Source organism: Nylanderia fulva, unplaced genomic scaffold (genome assembly GCF_048542155.1).
Source record: "Nylanderia fulva isolate GAGA-0341 unplaced genomic scaffold, ASM4854215v1 Scaffold10, whole genome shotgun sequence".
NCBI lineage: Eukaryota > Metazoa > Arthropoda > Insecta > Hymenoptera > Formicidae > Nylanderia > Nylanderia fulva.
Genome location: NW_028189193.1, coordinates 3806394 through 3819776, shown reverse-complemented (window position 1 = coordinate 3819776; position 13383 = coordinate 3806394). Strand labels below are relative to the sequence as shown.

At 31.4% G+C, this 13383-nt stretch overlaps 2 protein-coding genes and 1 non-coding gene across 4 annotated transcripts; 2 read left to right on the top strand and 1 right to left on the bottom strand.

Moving 5' to 3' along the window:
* The first annotated feature begins 2477 nt into the window (after window positions 1-2477).
* Yeti (yeti) lies at window positions 2478-5731 on the top strand. Of its 2 annotated transcripts, none has more exons than XM_029304168.2 (3): window positions 2478-2580; window positions 3475-3825; window positions 4248-5731. In XM_029304168.2, the coding sequence occupies exons 2-3, from the start codon at window positions 3483-3485 to the stop codon at window positions 4754-4756; spliced, it is 852 nt and encodes a 283-aa protein (XP_029160001.2). In that variant the 5' UTR covers window positions 2478-2580; window positions 3475-3482; the 3' UTR covers window positions 4757-5731. The 2 variants fall into 2 exon arrangements, with proteins under 2 accessions (XP_029160001.2, XP_085338980.1); XM_085482854.1 differs by lacking the exon at window positions 2478-2580 and adding an exon at window positions 2597-2887.
* A 466-nt stretch (window positions 5732-6197) lies between these two features.
* LOC114932026 (uncharacterized) lies at window positions 6198-8484 on the bottom strand. The gene is made up of 6 exons (XM_085483631.1): window positions 8417-8484; window positions 7941-8120; window positions 7566-7634; window positions 6981-7069; window positions 6624-6886; window positions 6198-6341 (listed from the first exon to the last, which is right to left on the bottom strand). The coding sequence occupies exons 1-6, from the start codon at window positions 8467-8469 to the stop codon at window positions 6198-6200; spliced, it is 798 nt and encodes a 265-aa protein (XP_085339757.1). The 5' UTR covers window positions 8470-8484.
* A 1243-nt stretch (window positions 8485-9727) lies between these two features.
* LOC114935189 (U1 spliceosomal RNA) lies at window positions 9728-9889 on the top strand. Its single transcript, XR_003819800.1, has one exon. It is a non-coding gene; the product is annotated as a U1 spliceosomal RNA (small nuclear RNA).
* The last annotated feature ends 3494 nt before the right edge of the window (window positions 9890-13383 follow it).

Genomic DNA, 13383 nt, shown 5'->3' with positions numbered 1-13383 from the left:
GACTTCTTTTTCTTGACTCACACACATTCACAATAAAAAAAAACCCAAGAATATGATAACACAAGAATTATAAAAGAACACAAGTGACTAGGTCTGAGATGACGAGCTGGTGTAATTTGCTACTCGATTTCTTATAATTCGAAATTATCTTTAATCAACTGTGCCAAAGTTCAAAAGATCGAAGAGAATAGAGCTACACGACACTTATCTAAAGTAATACAAAATCTTATTTAAATGACGCACTTAAAATCTTATTAATCATGATGATTGTCACTTGAGTTCAGACAGCGCAATTAATTATGCAACTTGCTCGATACCTGTTACGATGAAATTTTTTCTTTTTTTTTTCTTTTTTTACGCGATCACGAGTCTATCTGTCAGCAGAGCAGATCGTCGCGATAGATCGCGTCTCCGGCGTGAAACTAATTGTTAGTCAAAGTTCTCGAAGGGTGGACTACATGAGAATCGAGAGAGAGAGAGAAAGAGAGACAGACAGACAGACAGAAGATGTTATTTGGGAGGGAGATTTGGGACGTCCCGAAAACCAGGCGGAGCTTTCGGATATTCCAACTCTCTAGTCTCATTCGTCTCATCTCATTTTTCGAGATGCTGCTTGATCCAATCCACAGCATTCGAACAGCCACCTGGCACATCCTTCCTGGTTTCTTTCCTCTCGATGGAAGCGCAGGAAAAAGAAACTAAAGACCCTCAGCTGAAAGTTAAATGGCTATATATTAATGCTAAATTCAGATGGTTGCATGTTAACACAGATTTAATATAGCACTTTTGCACGTGAAAACAGTACAAGAAACAGGTTCACCAGTGTTCATAACATTGAACTAATATTTCATATTAATTTTGTATAATTGTTTCTCGTCAATATACATACGTAGATGTGCTTGTTCCCTTCTCGTTCTCGTTCATTCAGACTTTTGCTCCGAAAAGAAGGGTCGCCTGATCTATGATCCATTGGAAATCCCCGTCAACCGGTAGTCATTCGTTTCGTTGAAATTAGGATTCGAAATGGATCCTGTAATATGAGGTTGCGGTGACCCTACTGATCCTACTTAATATCCTGAAGAAGGCGTTAAATTATTGCTCGACAATTTCGTGAAAGATGTCCAGCAATTCGACACTGCGACCTTTTTCGGAAATTGTGAACGCGTGTTTCGTGATGTCATTTAAACGTAAAGGCAAATTAGGCAACAGTATGGTTATTTTAATCTGAATATTTTGGATAAGTATTTGATACCAATACTTTCGTAAAATATTCAAAATATCAAGGATATTTTGTTGTTATTATTATTCTAATTATTATTATTTGCAATCAAGATGCAATCAAAATTTACTTGAAAATAATACAGGAACAAATAAGTTAAATAAGATATATCAGAATAATCATCAGAAATATAATCTTCGTCTCCTCTACTTAAATCGAAAAGCAGCTAATTTTTTTTTGACAACTTTAAATTTATTAGATAAAAAAACTTAGAAATGGCATCAGTTAGTCAAGGATCAATTATATTAATAGACAATTTATTATGTATATACTTGCTAAAAGTATGTCATATTTATAATAATATATACGTATGATACAATATATAATATTAATAATTATACATATAAAAAACACAGAGAGAGACTTTTTTGTTACATTTTACCGCAAAATTCAAATTTTATTATGTTTGATAACAAGCTGAAAATTACCATGCTGCATGTTAAAATTAGCACGAACGATTAAGCTAGATTAAAAATATTATACTGCATAGTAAAATTTATATAAAATATTTTATATATTTAAGTCATTTTTTTGCTATTATAAGTTTTTAATATAGTTTTTAAAATTATTCAAATTTTATTATATATTTTAGTAAAATTAATCAACATTTTATATCTTATTAAGGTAGATATTAATATTTTTTATTGTGATAAATATTAATCAGAGAAACTTATAAATTCATCCAATACCATATTGTCCCACGATTACTGAATTTCAGGATAAATTTTAAGAAAAAATTCTCTCTGTGTAATATATAATATTTTAAATTTAATAAATGTATGTTTCGTTTGTGAGAAAAATTATTTTATAAATTTTATTTTTTCTAAATCTTTGCATATAAGTGTTATCACTCTTTATTGTATATATTTTTTCTTTATAATTAAAAAAATGATTGATAATCTCAACTTTATTTTAAAATCAAAAATATATCTTTTTAAATAAAATTACGAAATAAAAAATTTTTTTACAGAAGTAAATATCTCTTCTTATAATTAAATCGCTGAAAAATATTGACATTTCTTTTCTCTCTTTATATAGAAAATATCTAGCAGACTTTTCAATAAAAATGTGCCCCATTGTGCGCGCATAAAAGACTCTTGAAATAAAATCCACTGCTAATCACAAAAGCGCACGATTCAATTTGCATGACGTAATCCCGCCATTTTAGTTTAGTTTCCGAAGTCGACGTAGGAGGTCGCATCGATCGGGTCGTTGCGTATCGCCGCGATGCGTGCCAGACGCATTTGCGAGTGGAGTCGAGTCGAGCGTGTCGTCGAGCATCGCGGCTTCGTTTCACCAAGGTATTTCACGATTTTCTCGGCCAGTCGGTGCCTCCTCGTCGCGCGGGATCGATCCGGACCCTCGTCGACGACGATTCATGAGAGCGGTGACGCACGCCAGATTCGCCACCGCGTCCCGATGTAACGACATTTCCGGAAGGCGAATCGACGTCCGTTCGCGGAATTTTTTGGCACCGATCACTCACTGTTCAAAAGAATATGAGACACGAAATTGTATTAAATTGTCGCGCGTAATTTCGGTGGAAACGTCAGATTTACTTTATTGCAGAGGTTAAGTTTCGCGATGTTGACAGTGCAAGAAAACGTGGTGATTTGATCGAATTTTTAATTACCGCTTCTTTCAAAAAATCTATCTTTAGCTGGAATATTTTGTTTGAATATTTTGGGGCGAAAGAATTTAATATTAATATTAATAATTTTTTTGTCAATGCAGACTTGTGTCTTGCAGATTTTTTTGTTTAAATTTTTATTGTTAATTTAATAATTTAGGAGACCTCTGAAAGAGTTTTAGAATTATATAATGAAAAAGCAGAGTATAAATTAAAAATGTGGATTTAGTATGGATTTGTTTGCTACAACATGTTTCTTAATAATTTTAATATTTAATTTATTGTATATATAATATAACATTGACTATAATATGTGATATTTTTTATATTTGATCTATAAAAGATAATCTTTATAATTATGTATAGAAATATCAATATTATTAATTGTAAAGAATCGTATATAACAATCGTGACATTTATAGAAAAGTAAAAAATACAATTTATGAAATAATTTTTTTTGCAAACAAAGCATATATGTATATCTATATATTAATTAAATTATAATAAAAATATGATATTTTTATACATGTACATACATAATAACTCTATTATCTATATCTTTCAGATTTGAACATGTCGGAAGAACATCAGCTGCCTTCAGATTCAGATGAAGATGACGAAGATTACATACCTGATGGTGTTGACAGTGATCAAGTATCTGAAGTAGAATCTGAAGGTGATGTTGAAAGTGGCCCAGAGGATGAAAATGATGAGAACAAAAGAGAAACTGGGCAAAGAAAAGGCAAAAAGAGATCTAAAAGTCGAAAGAGTATAAAGCGCAAGAAAATTATAGAAAACAAATCGAAAGTATCAGAGGAAGAAAGTAAAGAAGCAGAAAAAGAGACAAAAGAACTTACTGAAGAGGAAGAAAAAAAGAGAGCTGATTCTCTTTGGGCTGACTTCATGAAAGATACAGGTAAAAACTATACAAACTATACAAAATTTTAATAAAGCGGCATAATAGAGCATATAATATTTCATGTTATTGCCGATCTATTTCAGATGTATATCACATATTTTTATATAATATCTAATTAATTTTATCTTATTATATTGAATAGTATATTTTGGAGAATTTCATATCTTAAAGTACAATGATAAGAAACTAGATTCTCCATATCTGTTAGTTTTATATTATCCTATGTGCAATGTTATTACCTTTAAAGATGTATTTGAAACTTTTAATATATAGGTACATTTGGATTTAATGTCTACAACAAATTACAAGATAGAATCGATAAAAATATATAATTCTATTTACAGATTAATAATAAGATTAAGAATAATAATAATGCCTAAGAATTCAAAAGTGTAATTTTAGAATATATTATTTTATAGCTGTTGTGTCAAAACCAAAGCCACAAAATACAATCAATAGATCGAACGAGAGATCACCACCAGTACAAAAGCCAAAAATCCAGGAAAAAGTCAAGATAACAAAGGTTTTTGAGTTCGCTGGTGAGGAGGTGAAAGTTGAGAAAGAGGTATCGATTGATTCTGCAGAGGCCAGATTATCGCTTTCCGCGGAGAATTCCCCAAAACCATCAGAATCCGCATCTGAGGCGAACAAGGGCCGAGTGAAAGGCGGTATTAGGCGTGTCGGATTAGGTGGTATTTCCTCTGTTCTGGGACAGATAGGGAAAAAGGCCAAAATTAGTACATTAGAAAAGTCCAAGTTAGATTGGGACAACTTCAAGAAGCAGGAAAACATAGAGGAGGAAATCAATACTCATAATAAAGGCAAGGACGGATACTTAGAGCGACAAGATTTCTTGCAGAGGGCGGATGTACGACAGTTCGAGATCGAGAAAAATTTACGAAATTCTAGCAGGCGCAGTTCGCGGTGAATTCGCATTTTCTATATATATATATATATATATCTATATGTCTTTTCTTCCGAAATTGGATCCTAAGATAATAATTATATCGCGATATGAGATATTTACTCGCCGACTTGCCAAACTCGAGCGCTTGCTAAACACATTTAGCCTAATCAATTCGATTTCATTCGAGTTTTGCACTATGTTTTGAATAAATACGCGATGGGAGAACGTTGCCTCGTTCGATTCTACGACGATAAACCGATTACTCTATATCGATCGGCGAGAAGTGACCGATCATTCCAGTGTTTTGAGACTAATTCCTCACGCGTACGTAATATAATAGCTTAATTTACTCTCAGCGAGCCTTTGCCTCGGCCTGATAACCACACAGAACTTCGCATCGAAGCAGATTGTTCGAAGCTTTTGACGCTTCTTGGAAAGATTATGTAGTATCATGTAGAATGTGTCCACACAGAATATTTTTTTATTTTGTTTCAATGGAACGCGCGATATGTTTATATGTGTAGTGTGAATATACATATACTGATAATAATCATTAATCGAAAGTCACGAATGAGTATGAGTAAATATGTATGTTGTAGGGAGTATAACATAATGACATAGATTCATGACCACTGCCTCTTTTGGCAATGTATACTGGAATACAGTACTGTATTTATAAATGGACCTCGTAATAAGTAATGTAGATTATTACGTTGAAGCAGTAACAGCGAATTTTGTATCATTATTATTTTAAGTTTTCATAGATAAAATGGTACACTTTCATACAATGTATTAGACTGCAATAGCGACATGTAAACACGTACATAAACATACTCAATGCAATTAATGATTCTCTATTCGTCTCAGGTTAAAACTTCCTTGATGTATCGAATTTGAGATATGTTTCAGCGTAATTTCACACAGGACTACTTTACATTTGTGAATTCTTTAATATTACCGAATAAATTGTCGATAAGAAATGGCGTTCGAATATGATCTGTTTCAGAATATCATTTTTTTGCAGCATGTTTGGCCCAGCAAGTATAAAACCTAAAATCCTATGAGAAAATGCTCTACAATACATTTTGCATCCATGATACACGATTTCTTTTTTAATTTGAATATTTTTTTCAGATGTTTTATTTTATGTGGACATATAATGAACATTGTCGATTTAATAATTTAGAAAAATTATATTATTAAAAATGTTATGTGATTGTCAATTGGTTACACATAGAATTAAATTAAGTACCAAATAGTTTTAAAAAATACTTTTGAATTTTTGATTATTTAAAATATTAATTTTTAGATTCAAAAATTTTAATTGTGTGTGCACCAAATCTGTTAATTCCTTTGCGAATAGTGTCTAATCCTTTGATAATCACGTTGCGTTCTTCACTGCAAATTTCATTAATGAAAGAAAAAGGCAACGTTAAAAGACGTATTTTAAAAAATATTAACTTCAGCACGCTAACTTTGCTTTTTCTTGCAATAATTCGTCCGGATGTTTTCTTTCACTGGTCGATGGATCTGCAGTGTGTCTGCCTGTTTGAATGTCATTTCTTAATATGTTTGTAGGTCGATTCCTCCTCTTTTTTCGTCCGTCCTAAAAAATCGCAACACATTTCATGTTCTTAATATTTTTGCATTTCATTTTATTTTATTTATACTGTATTGTATATTCTGCTTTTATAGATTTCTTTTTTCTTTACAAAATAGAATTTATTTTTAATTTTTCATTGAAAAATAATAGCTCTTATATTTACAAAGAAATGAATTATTAAATTAGTTCAAAATATTGTTCCGATATACATAGTTAAATTATATTAACGATTTGCAGTAATATTAAATAATGCAATGTTTATATTGTTATTAATTATAAATTAACTTTAACGCAGCAACATTCGTGATCGCTGGAGAGAATCTCACGAGACGACGTGCATTTACAAGCTCTTAGCTTATTCGAACTGCGACCTCGCACACAGACACAAAGCGTCGTGAAACAGTCATGCCTCGGTTGATCACTTTCTCTCCTCGAAGCCTTTTTATGTCGGCGACGAGATTTTTTTCTTTTCTTCTTGCTCCTCTCCGTAGACACATTCTGCGAATTCACGTGCTTGTGCAAACCTCCACTCTGAGGATCGCGACGCCCTGTGTCAAAAATTCGTGTGACATTCGTGAACGAGTCCACTTAAAGTGTCAAATATTTGGTTTAAAGATTCTTTTTAACACATTTTTTTTCTACCACTTTTGCCACAGGTACATATTTGCTCCGTATAGTTTTGGGACCTGCTGGAAATTCGTTCAGGCGTGCTCGATTTCAAGTTCTTCATGCTATACACACAAATAAGATAAATATGCTGTTATTATTATACTTCAATATTTATTAAATGTTTGTTTCTAATGTAGATGTAGTTTTAACTTCTTTATTGCAGGTAAACATTAACGATATGATTGCTTAAAACAATCATTTTGCAATTATGTTCTCAAATACATTTATGAGAGTTTTTATGTATTTTATTATATATTTATTTTTATATTTGATTTCTTTATTTACGCTTATATTTATTCCCAGATATTAATATTACTTAATATGTAAAGTACAGATGTATTATATATGTAAGTTTTAATATATTAAGGTGCTAGTATATCGTGAGAAAAAGATGCTGTTATTTTAGCTTAGGAAGGAATCTGGCTGAGTCAGTAAGTTGGAAGAAAGGATTCTTAAGAACATAGAAAAAAAACAAGGTCAAACTTGTTTCACATGAGATGGAATATTTCTCGATATTAATGGATGATACATGGCATAATTTATTATTTTATGTCTCACCGTAATTTTTGTCGTAAACGTGTCAAAATCGAACTTCCAGAAGTCGATTGCGAGGCATGACATTTCTTACTGAAAGAAATATATATTACAATGTAACAAAATAAGATATAAAAACTGTTTGATTTGATATGGATTTTACTGATTTTAATTAACTATTTCTAATAATATGCATTGACAAATTACTTTAAAAGAACATATTAAATTTAAAGAACTGATTTATATATATTTTATGCTTGTATATGCATCAACACTAATTGTTTTTTAAAAATTTATAGTGTAGAAATTAATTATGAGATAAATATTTCATAATTAACTTTGTTCGCAAAAAATTATTTTCTTAAAAAATGTTACAGTGAAAATGAATTATTTAATTACTTTTTGCAGCCTTTCGATTCATCAAACAATGTTTTCACATTTTTCGAGCCATCTCTCGAGTACGTTGACTTTGGTTTTGTACATTTCTGCTTTTTACTTTGCGATGCAGTAGAATTGCTCAAAGAATTTCTATATGAAATCGGTCTCGGATCTTTCTCTTTGTTCTTGTATTTATGAACGCTATCAACGATAAAGACAATATTTAGCAAGCATGTGCATACACATAGCGCGAAGTTAAACGCATAGTCCTATCATAAAACACAGCATTTCATGAAGATCTTACTCAACAACATTTTATAAAGAATCCGATTGCAATCTAATTCTTGGATTTTACGAAGTAATCAGAATCTTTACACTATGCTGTGTTTCATGGCAAATTTACAAGACATACACGCTAAAATTTAAGAAATTCTATTACATGCAATATTCTGTAATTAAGCATATAAAATTTTTTACAGCGAACTTATGTTTCTTACGTCAATTTTTCCTTATTTGCAATACATTTTAGATCACGACATTGTCTTGGCATTTTTTAGATTTACCATTCAATTGAAACTGGCATTTTTCTTAATCGATAATTTGCTGTAATTAATAAATTGCTGTATACAATAATTAGTTAAATAATATCATTAATTGATTCATAAAATATATGTCACCTGTACAACACTGCATATTTCTTAATTCTAATCATCTTTTCTCTTTTTGCAGGAAGAATTAATCAAATCCAATAACATTAATTTACATTATTCTTCCATCTGCGAATTACGTTTCAAAGTTGCATTTGATCATAGAAACTTATTCAATTTATATGTCGAATTAAATTTTAACCTGTATGCACATAACGTAGAGAGGATGCACGACATCTTCGATTGCATCTAACTTCAATTAGAGATTTCTCATTATTTTCTCTTTTGATACATTTCTTTTAACAGAGAGGTGTACTATTTTTCTTTAATAACGAAAAAATTCTTTTTGCTCTTTGCTTTTAATTTTATCGATAATAATAGAAATTATTATCATTTTTGCATTTTTCATCGATCACACGAATAAATTAGATTTTTGCACATCTTCGATTGAATCTAACTTTAATTAGAGATTTCTAGCTTATTATTTTCTCTTTTGATATTTTTTTAACAGAGGTGTACTATTTTTCTTTAATAACGAACAAATTCCGCTTTTAATTTGATCGATAATAATGGAAATTATGATTATTTTTACATTTTTCATCGATTTTTCTAAATTAGATTTTCGCGAAAATGACACGCGGTTTTGCACGGATTCGCGATTACGCTGTCATTCGCGAGCACGTGGTGCAACCGACAGCGGGATTATCGACGTCAGACTGGCGGCCTTGCCATCGGCAATTTATTCACCGGAATATCTTAGCAGCCCTGCCTCCGGCAGACTCCATATATTTTCCCTATCGCGAGCAATAAAGCTTATCCCTCGCCCTTTTTCGAAACGCGCAAAATGTCGCGCGTTGTCCATCTCTATATATATTTTCATTTGTTTCTGACAACGAAAAATATATATGAAAGAGAATGAATGACAGTTTCAATTCTCCTTTCGGGATCCTCGAATGATGCTCTGATGAATCGCATCCCTTTGTACTTTATCCCTTCCACTCGTGTCTGGTCGCCCCTTCGCAGAGGCAACCCGGTTCGAAACCGGGCGGACGGCTGAATTAGTTCGGATTCTTGACGCTACGCGGCGCAAGCGCGTGAGAGTTTCTCGCAGTCGAAATACCTCGATCGGACTATAAAAGAGCGCGAGCAACGACTGAAAGCATACTTACCTGGCGTAGAGGCTACCGTGATCAACAAGGCGGTTCCTCCAGGGCGAGGCTCTTCCATTGCACTACGGTTGAGCTGACCCTTGCGAATATCCCTAATGTGGATATCTCGGACGTATAATTTTTGTTAGTCGGGACTGCGTTCGCGCTATCCCGGATAAGAGAATTCCAAAAATAATTCTTAGCTAGTCTACTCAATAAAGAGTTAGACGAAAAATTGTTAGAAAATCGAGGATTTTCTTTCACACAAATTTAGTCTCTTCGACATATAAGATAGAGTTTCAAACGCGACTGGTGTACCCTTTATCATTTTAAGAGATGACTGAGCAGAGGAGGTTTTCAACATTTTATGAATCAAATAAATGAGAAAATAAATGTTTATTATTAAATTTTAATCGCAAGTCGTCGCGAACAAAGCGACAAAAATTTAAATTTAAAGTCATTTAATATTCTTCTAACTCATATAAAATATTTATGTGTCTGTTACAGTGTTGAACAACAACGTGAATAACGAGCTCACGAAAATTTCCGAACTATTTTAAGAAGCACAGACAGTGTCTGAACGCGAGATGACAGCTGACTTCTGCGCTTGAACTCGCACAGGATGGGAGAATAATTTTTAATTGAACGAAATTTTTAAATTAATGGTTGAAACGAGCTCGGAGGAAATCGAATTTAACACTTGCCGAGGAGTGGATATCGAGCGATAATCAAGATGATACATACGCAGATGTACGTGCATGTATTCACGCCTTGCATTGAGCCTTAAGTGCATCATCAGCCTTCAGTATGTAACTCCATTTCCTGAGTTTCTGATGATACGAGAGAGATATCGCAAATAAATAACATTTAATTTAAATCTTGATGCTCGATCGTAATATTCGAATAATTTATCTGAATCCAATTTTTTTATTAACATATGTGATATTTTTTCTTAAGAGTACATAAATATAACAGTAATTATGAAAATAAATTTTCTCAGATTAACAAAATTATTCACTATGTTCTCTTTAATTTAAATATTGAGTCTCTATCGTAATATTCCAATAATATATCTGAATCAAATATTTTTTTTATTAACTATGTAATATTTTTTCCTAAGAGCACAAGTGTAACACATAGTAATTATGAAAACAAAATTTATGTTTAATTATTAAATGATTTTTCTCTGAGATTAACAAAATTATTCGCTGTTTTATTTTAGATTATGAATTAAAATTTAAATTATAGGTTTATATCTCCACAGTTTTACATCATAACTTTTAAAGTTAAGAAAATATTTAGTAATAATTTATAATGCAAGAGCACACGTTTTATATCACAGTTTTACATTAACATTATAACTTTTGAAGTTCAGAAAATATTTAATAATAATTTACAATGCAGGAGTTTAAAGCTATTTAGTAAAACTTTGATAAAGGAAGTCTGCGATGAGTCCACAGTTTTAACGAGTACAATTTTTATTAAATAAGAATCTTAAAAGAACATGCAGTTATTAGCGTTGAAAGAATCAGAATCCTCTTTTTTATCGAAGTATCCGCTTTGCTTTGGTATGTCTGTCTTACGCACGTAAAGAGGATCGTCCTCTCGTTCGACATTTGCATAATATTTCACTTTTTTCCCGCAATAAGTACAGTCGAGAACAGCAGACGGGGATAATTGATGCTTGAGCGGATTCGCGTTCGTGATATCTCGGTACTGCTAAATGCAATTCCTAGCGTGTCTACGTATCTCGCGAATCTGCAAGGCAAACTGCACTCGCGGAAGCGAAGAAGCACCCAGGGATTTATTTTCATCGGCATTTATGACGCAGAAATTCCCTCCGCGATTTGCCGCATCGAGAATTGTCTATCGAAACGATATGTATGATAGAAGTGTCCTGGGAGAAGAGATGACACGAGCTGACACGATCGTTCGTCACTAATTTCAATCGAAAATTTTGACATATGGATTCATACACAGTTGAAAAATTTATGTTAAACAGATATCACATGTCCCAAACGATCCACAGAAATATTTTAACACAAAATAAATGCAAAACTTTAAATAATTTTAAATAAATTTTGTGTAAAATTAACATAGTTTTAATGTAAAAATTAATTAAAAATATGTCAATTTTAGATTTTATCATCCCCACTTATATTATAAAATAAAAAAAATCAACGTTTTATTCTGTAAATTTTAACAGATGAATCTTGTCACTAATAAAACAGAACATATTTATTGTGTAAAATTAAAAATGCATAAAAATTAAAGATGCATATTGTGTTATTTTTTCAGTTGTTTTAACAATTTAAGTTATATTAAGCAATATGTTAAATTAACACATGAAAGTGTTGAATATTTAACACAAAAATTTTAACGGAAACCGTTTTGAACCAGAAAACACAAATTTTCCTACTGTGTATTTATATATATTTTACAGTATAAATTGCATTATTTAGTTACATATAATAATTGCTAATTTTTTTTCGTTTAATATAGGTTGACTTTCCGATTTTTAAATTAATCACGAGAAATTGTTCGAGAATTAATTTCCTCTGGGAATGAGTCGGGTATATTAATATAACATAAATCGCGAAATTGTATTTACATATTTTTTGGAGGACCAGTTCATATTAATTCTGTACGTATATCCGTTTCAACGTTACTTTCGGAAATCGATATTTCATTATAGCAACGTTCCCCATCGAAAAGGGCATTGACTGGTCCATTCACCGTTCATCGGACAAAAAGAGATTAATCCACTCGAAAATACGGGAAGCACTCGTGCCTAAAAGCACTTGTGAATTGGTATGCGGCTCAATTATATGAAAGAAACGTGGTGCAAATTAATGAGAGACGAAGCGTGGGCCGAGATGAAGGGAAAAGAAGACACACTGACACAAGAATGAAACGATGTCGTTCAACTTGCTTCTTATGTTGGAGTATTTTTGCCGATAAATCAATTACATTGAATAAAGTGTCGCGTGACGTACATAATTGATGAAAAAAAAAAAAACGATATACCATATATCCTGCAATTTTAGAAGTAAAGTGTTCACACACATCGAAATAAAAATATCTTCCCTTTCCAAAAATATTTGAGAGAATACAATTCCGAAGACACACATATCTACGTTATTAATGTGTATCATTCTTATGTTGTTTCAGGTTCTGACAGTTTAATGTTGTGAGATAACGAATAAGTTCCCGTTCTCTTGATGAAGCACCGCTTTGTTCGCGATGTTATATCAATATTTGGACACTTTGCTATTTCGAGGATGCAATTGCAAACTCTTCAACAACACATTTACATTCCTGCAGGGTAAGTCATATCAAAGCATACATTTTGATCACACAGTTAAGAATCATATATTTTTATAAACTGTAAATGTAATTTTTATTTATTTTATAATTTTTATTTTTATTATTTTGGACAATAATATATTCAATTATTTGGTTTATTTATATTATAATATTTACGGAATTTGATAATATTTTTATTTTATTTTGTCAAAGATTTTATTTTATTTCATCAGAAATTTTGTCAAACTTTATTTTTACATTCTAATCATATTCCATAGAGTCTATTAATTAAATTTCGATTTAAATTTCACTTTATATTTCTATTAAAACACTACATCGAATTATGATCTGATGAAAACTTGG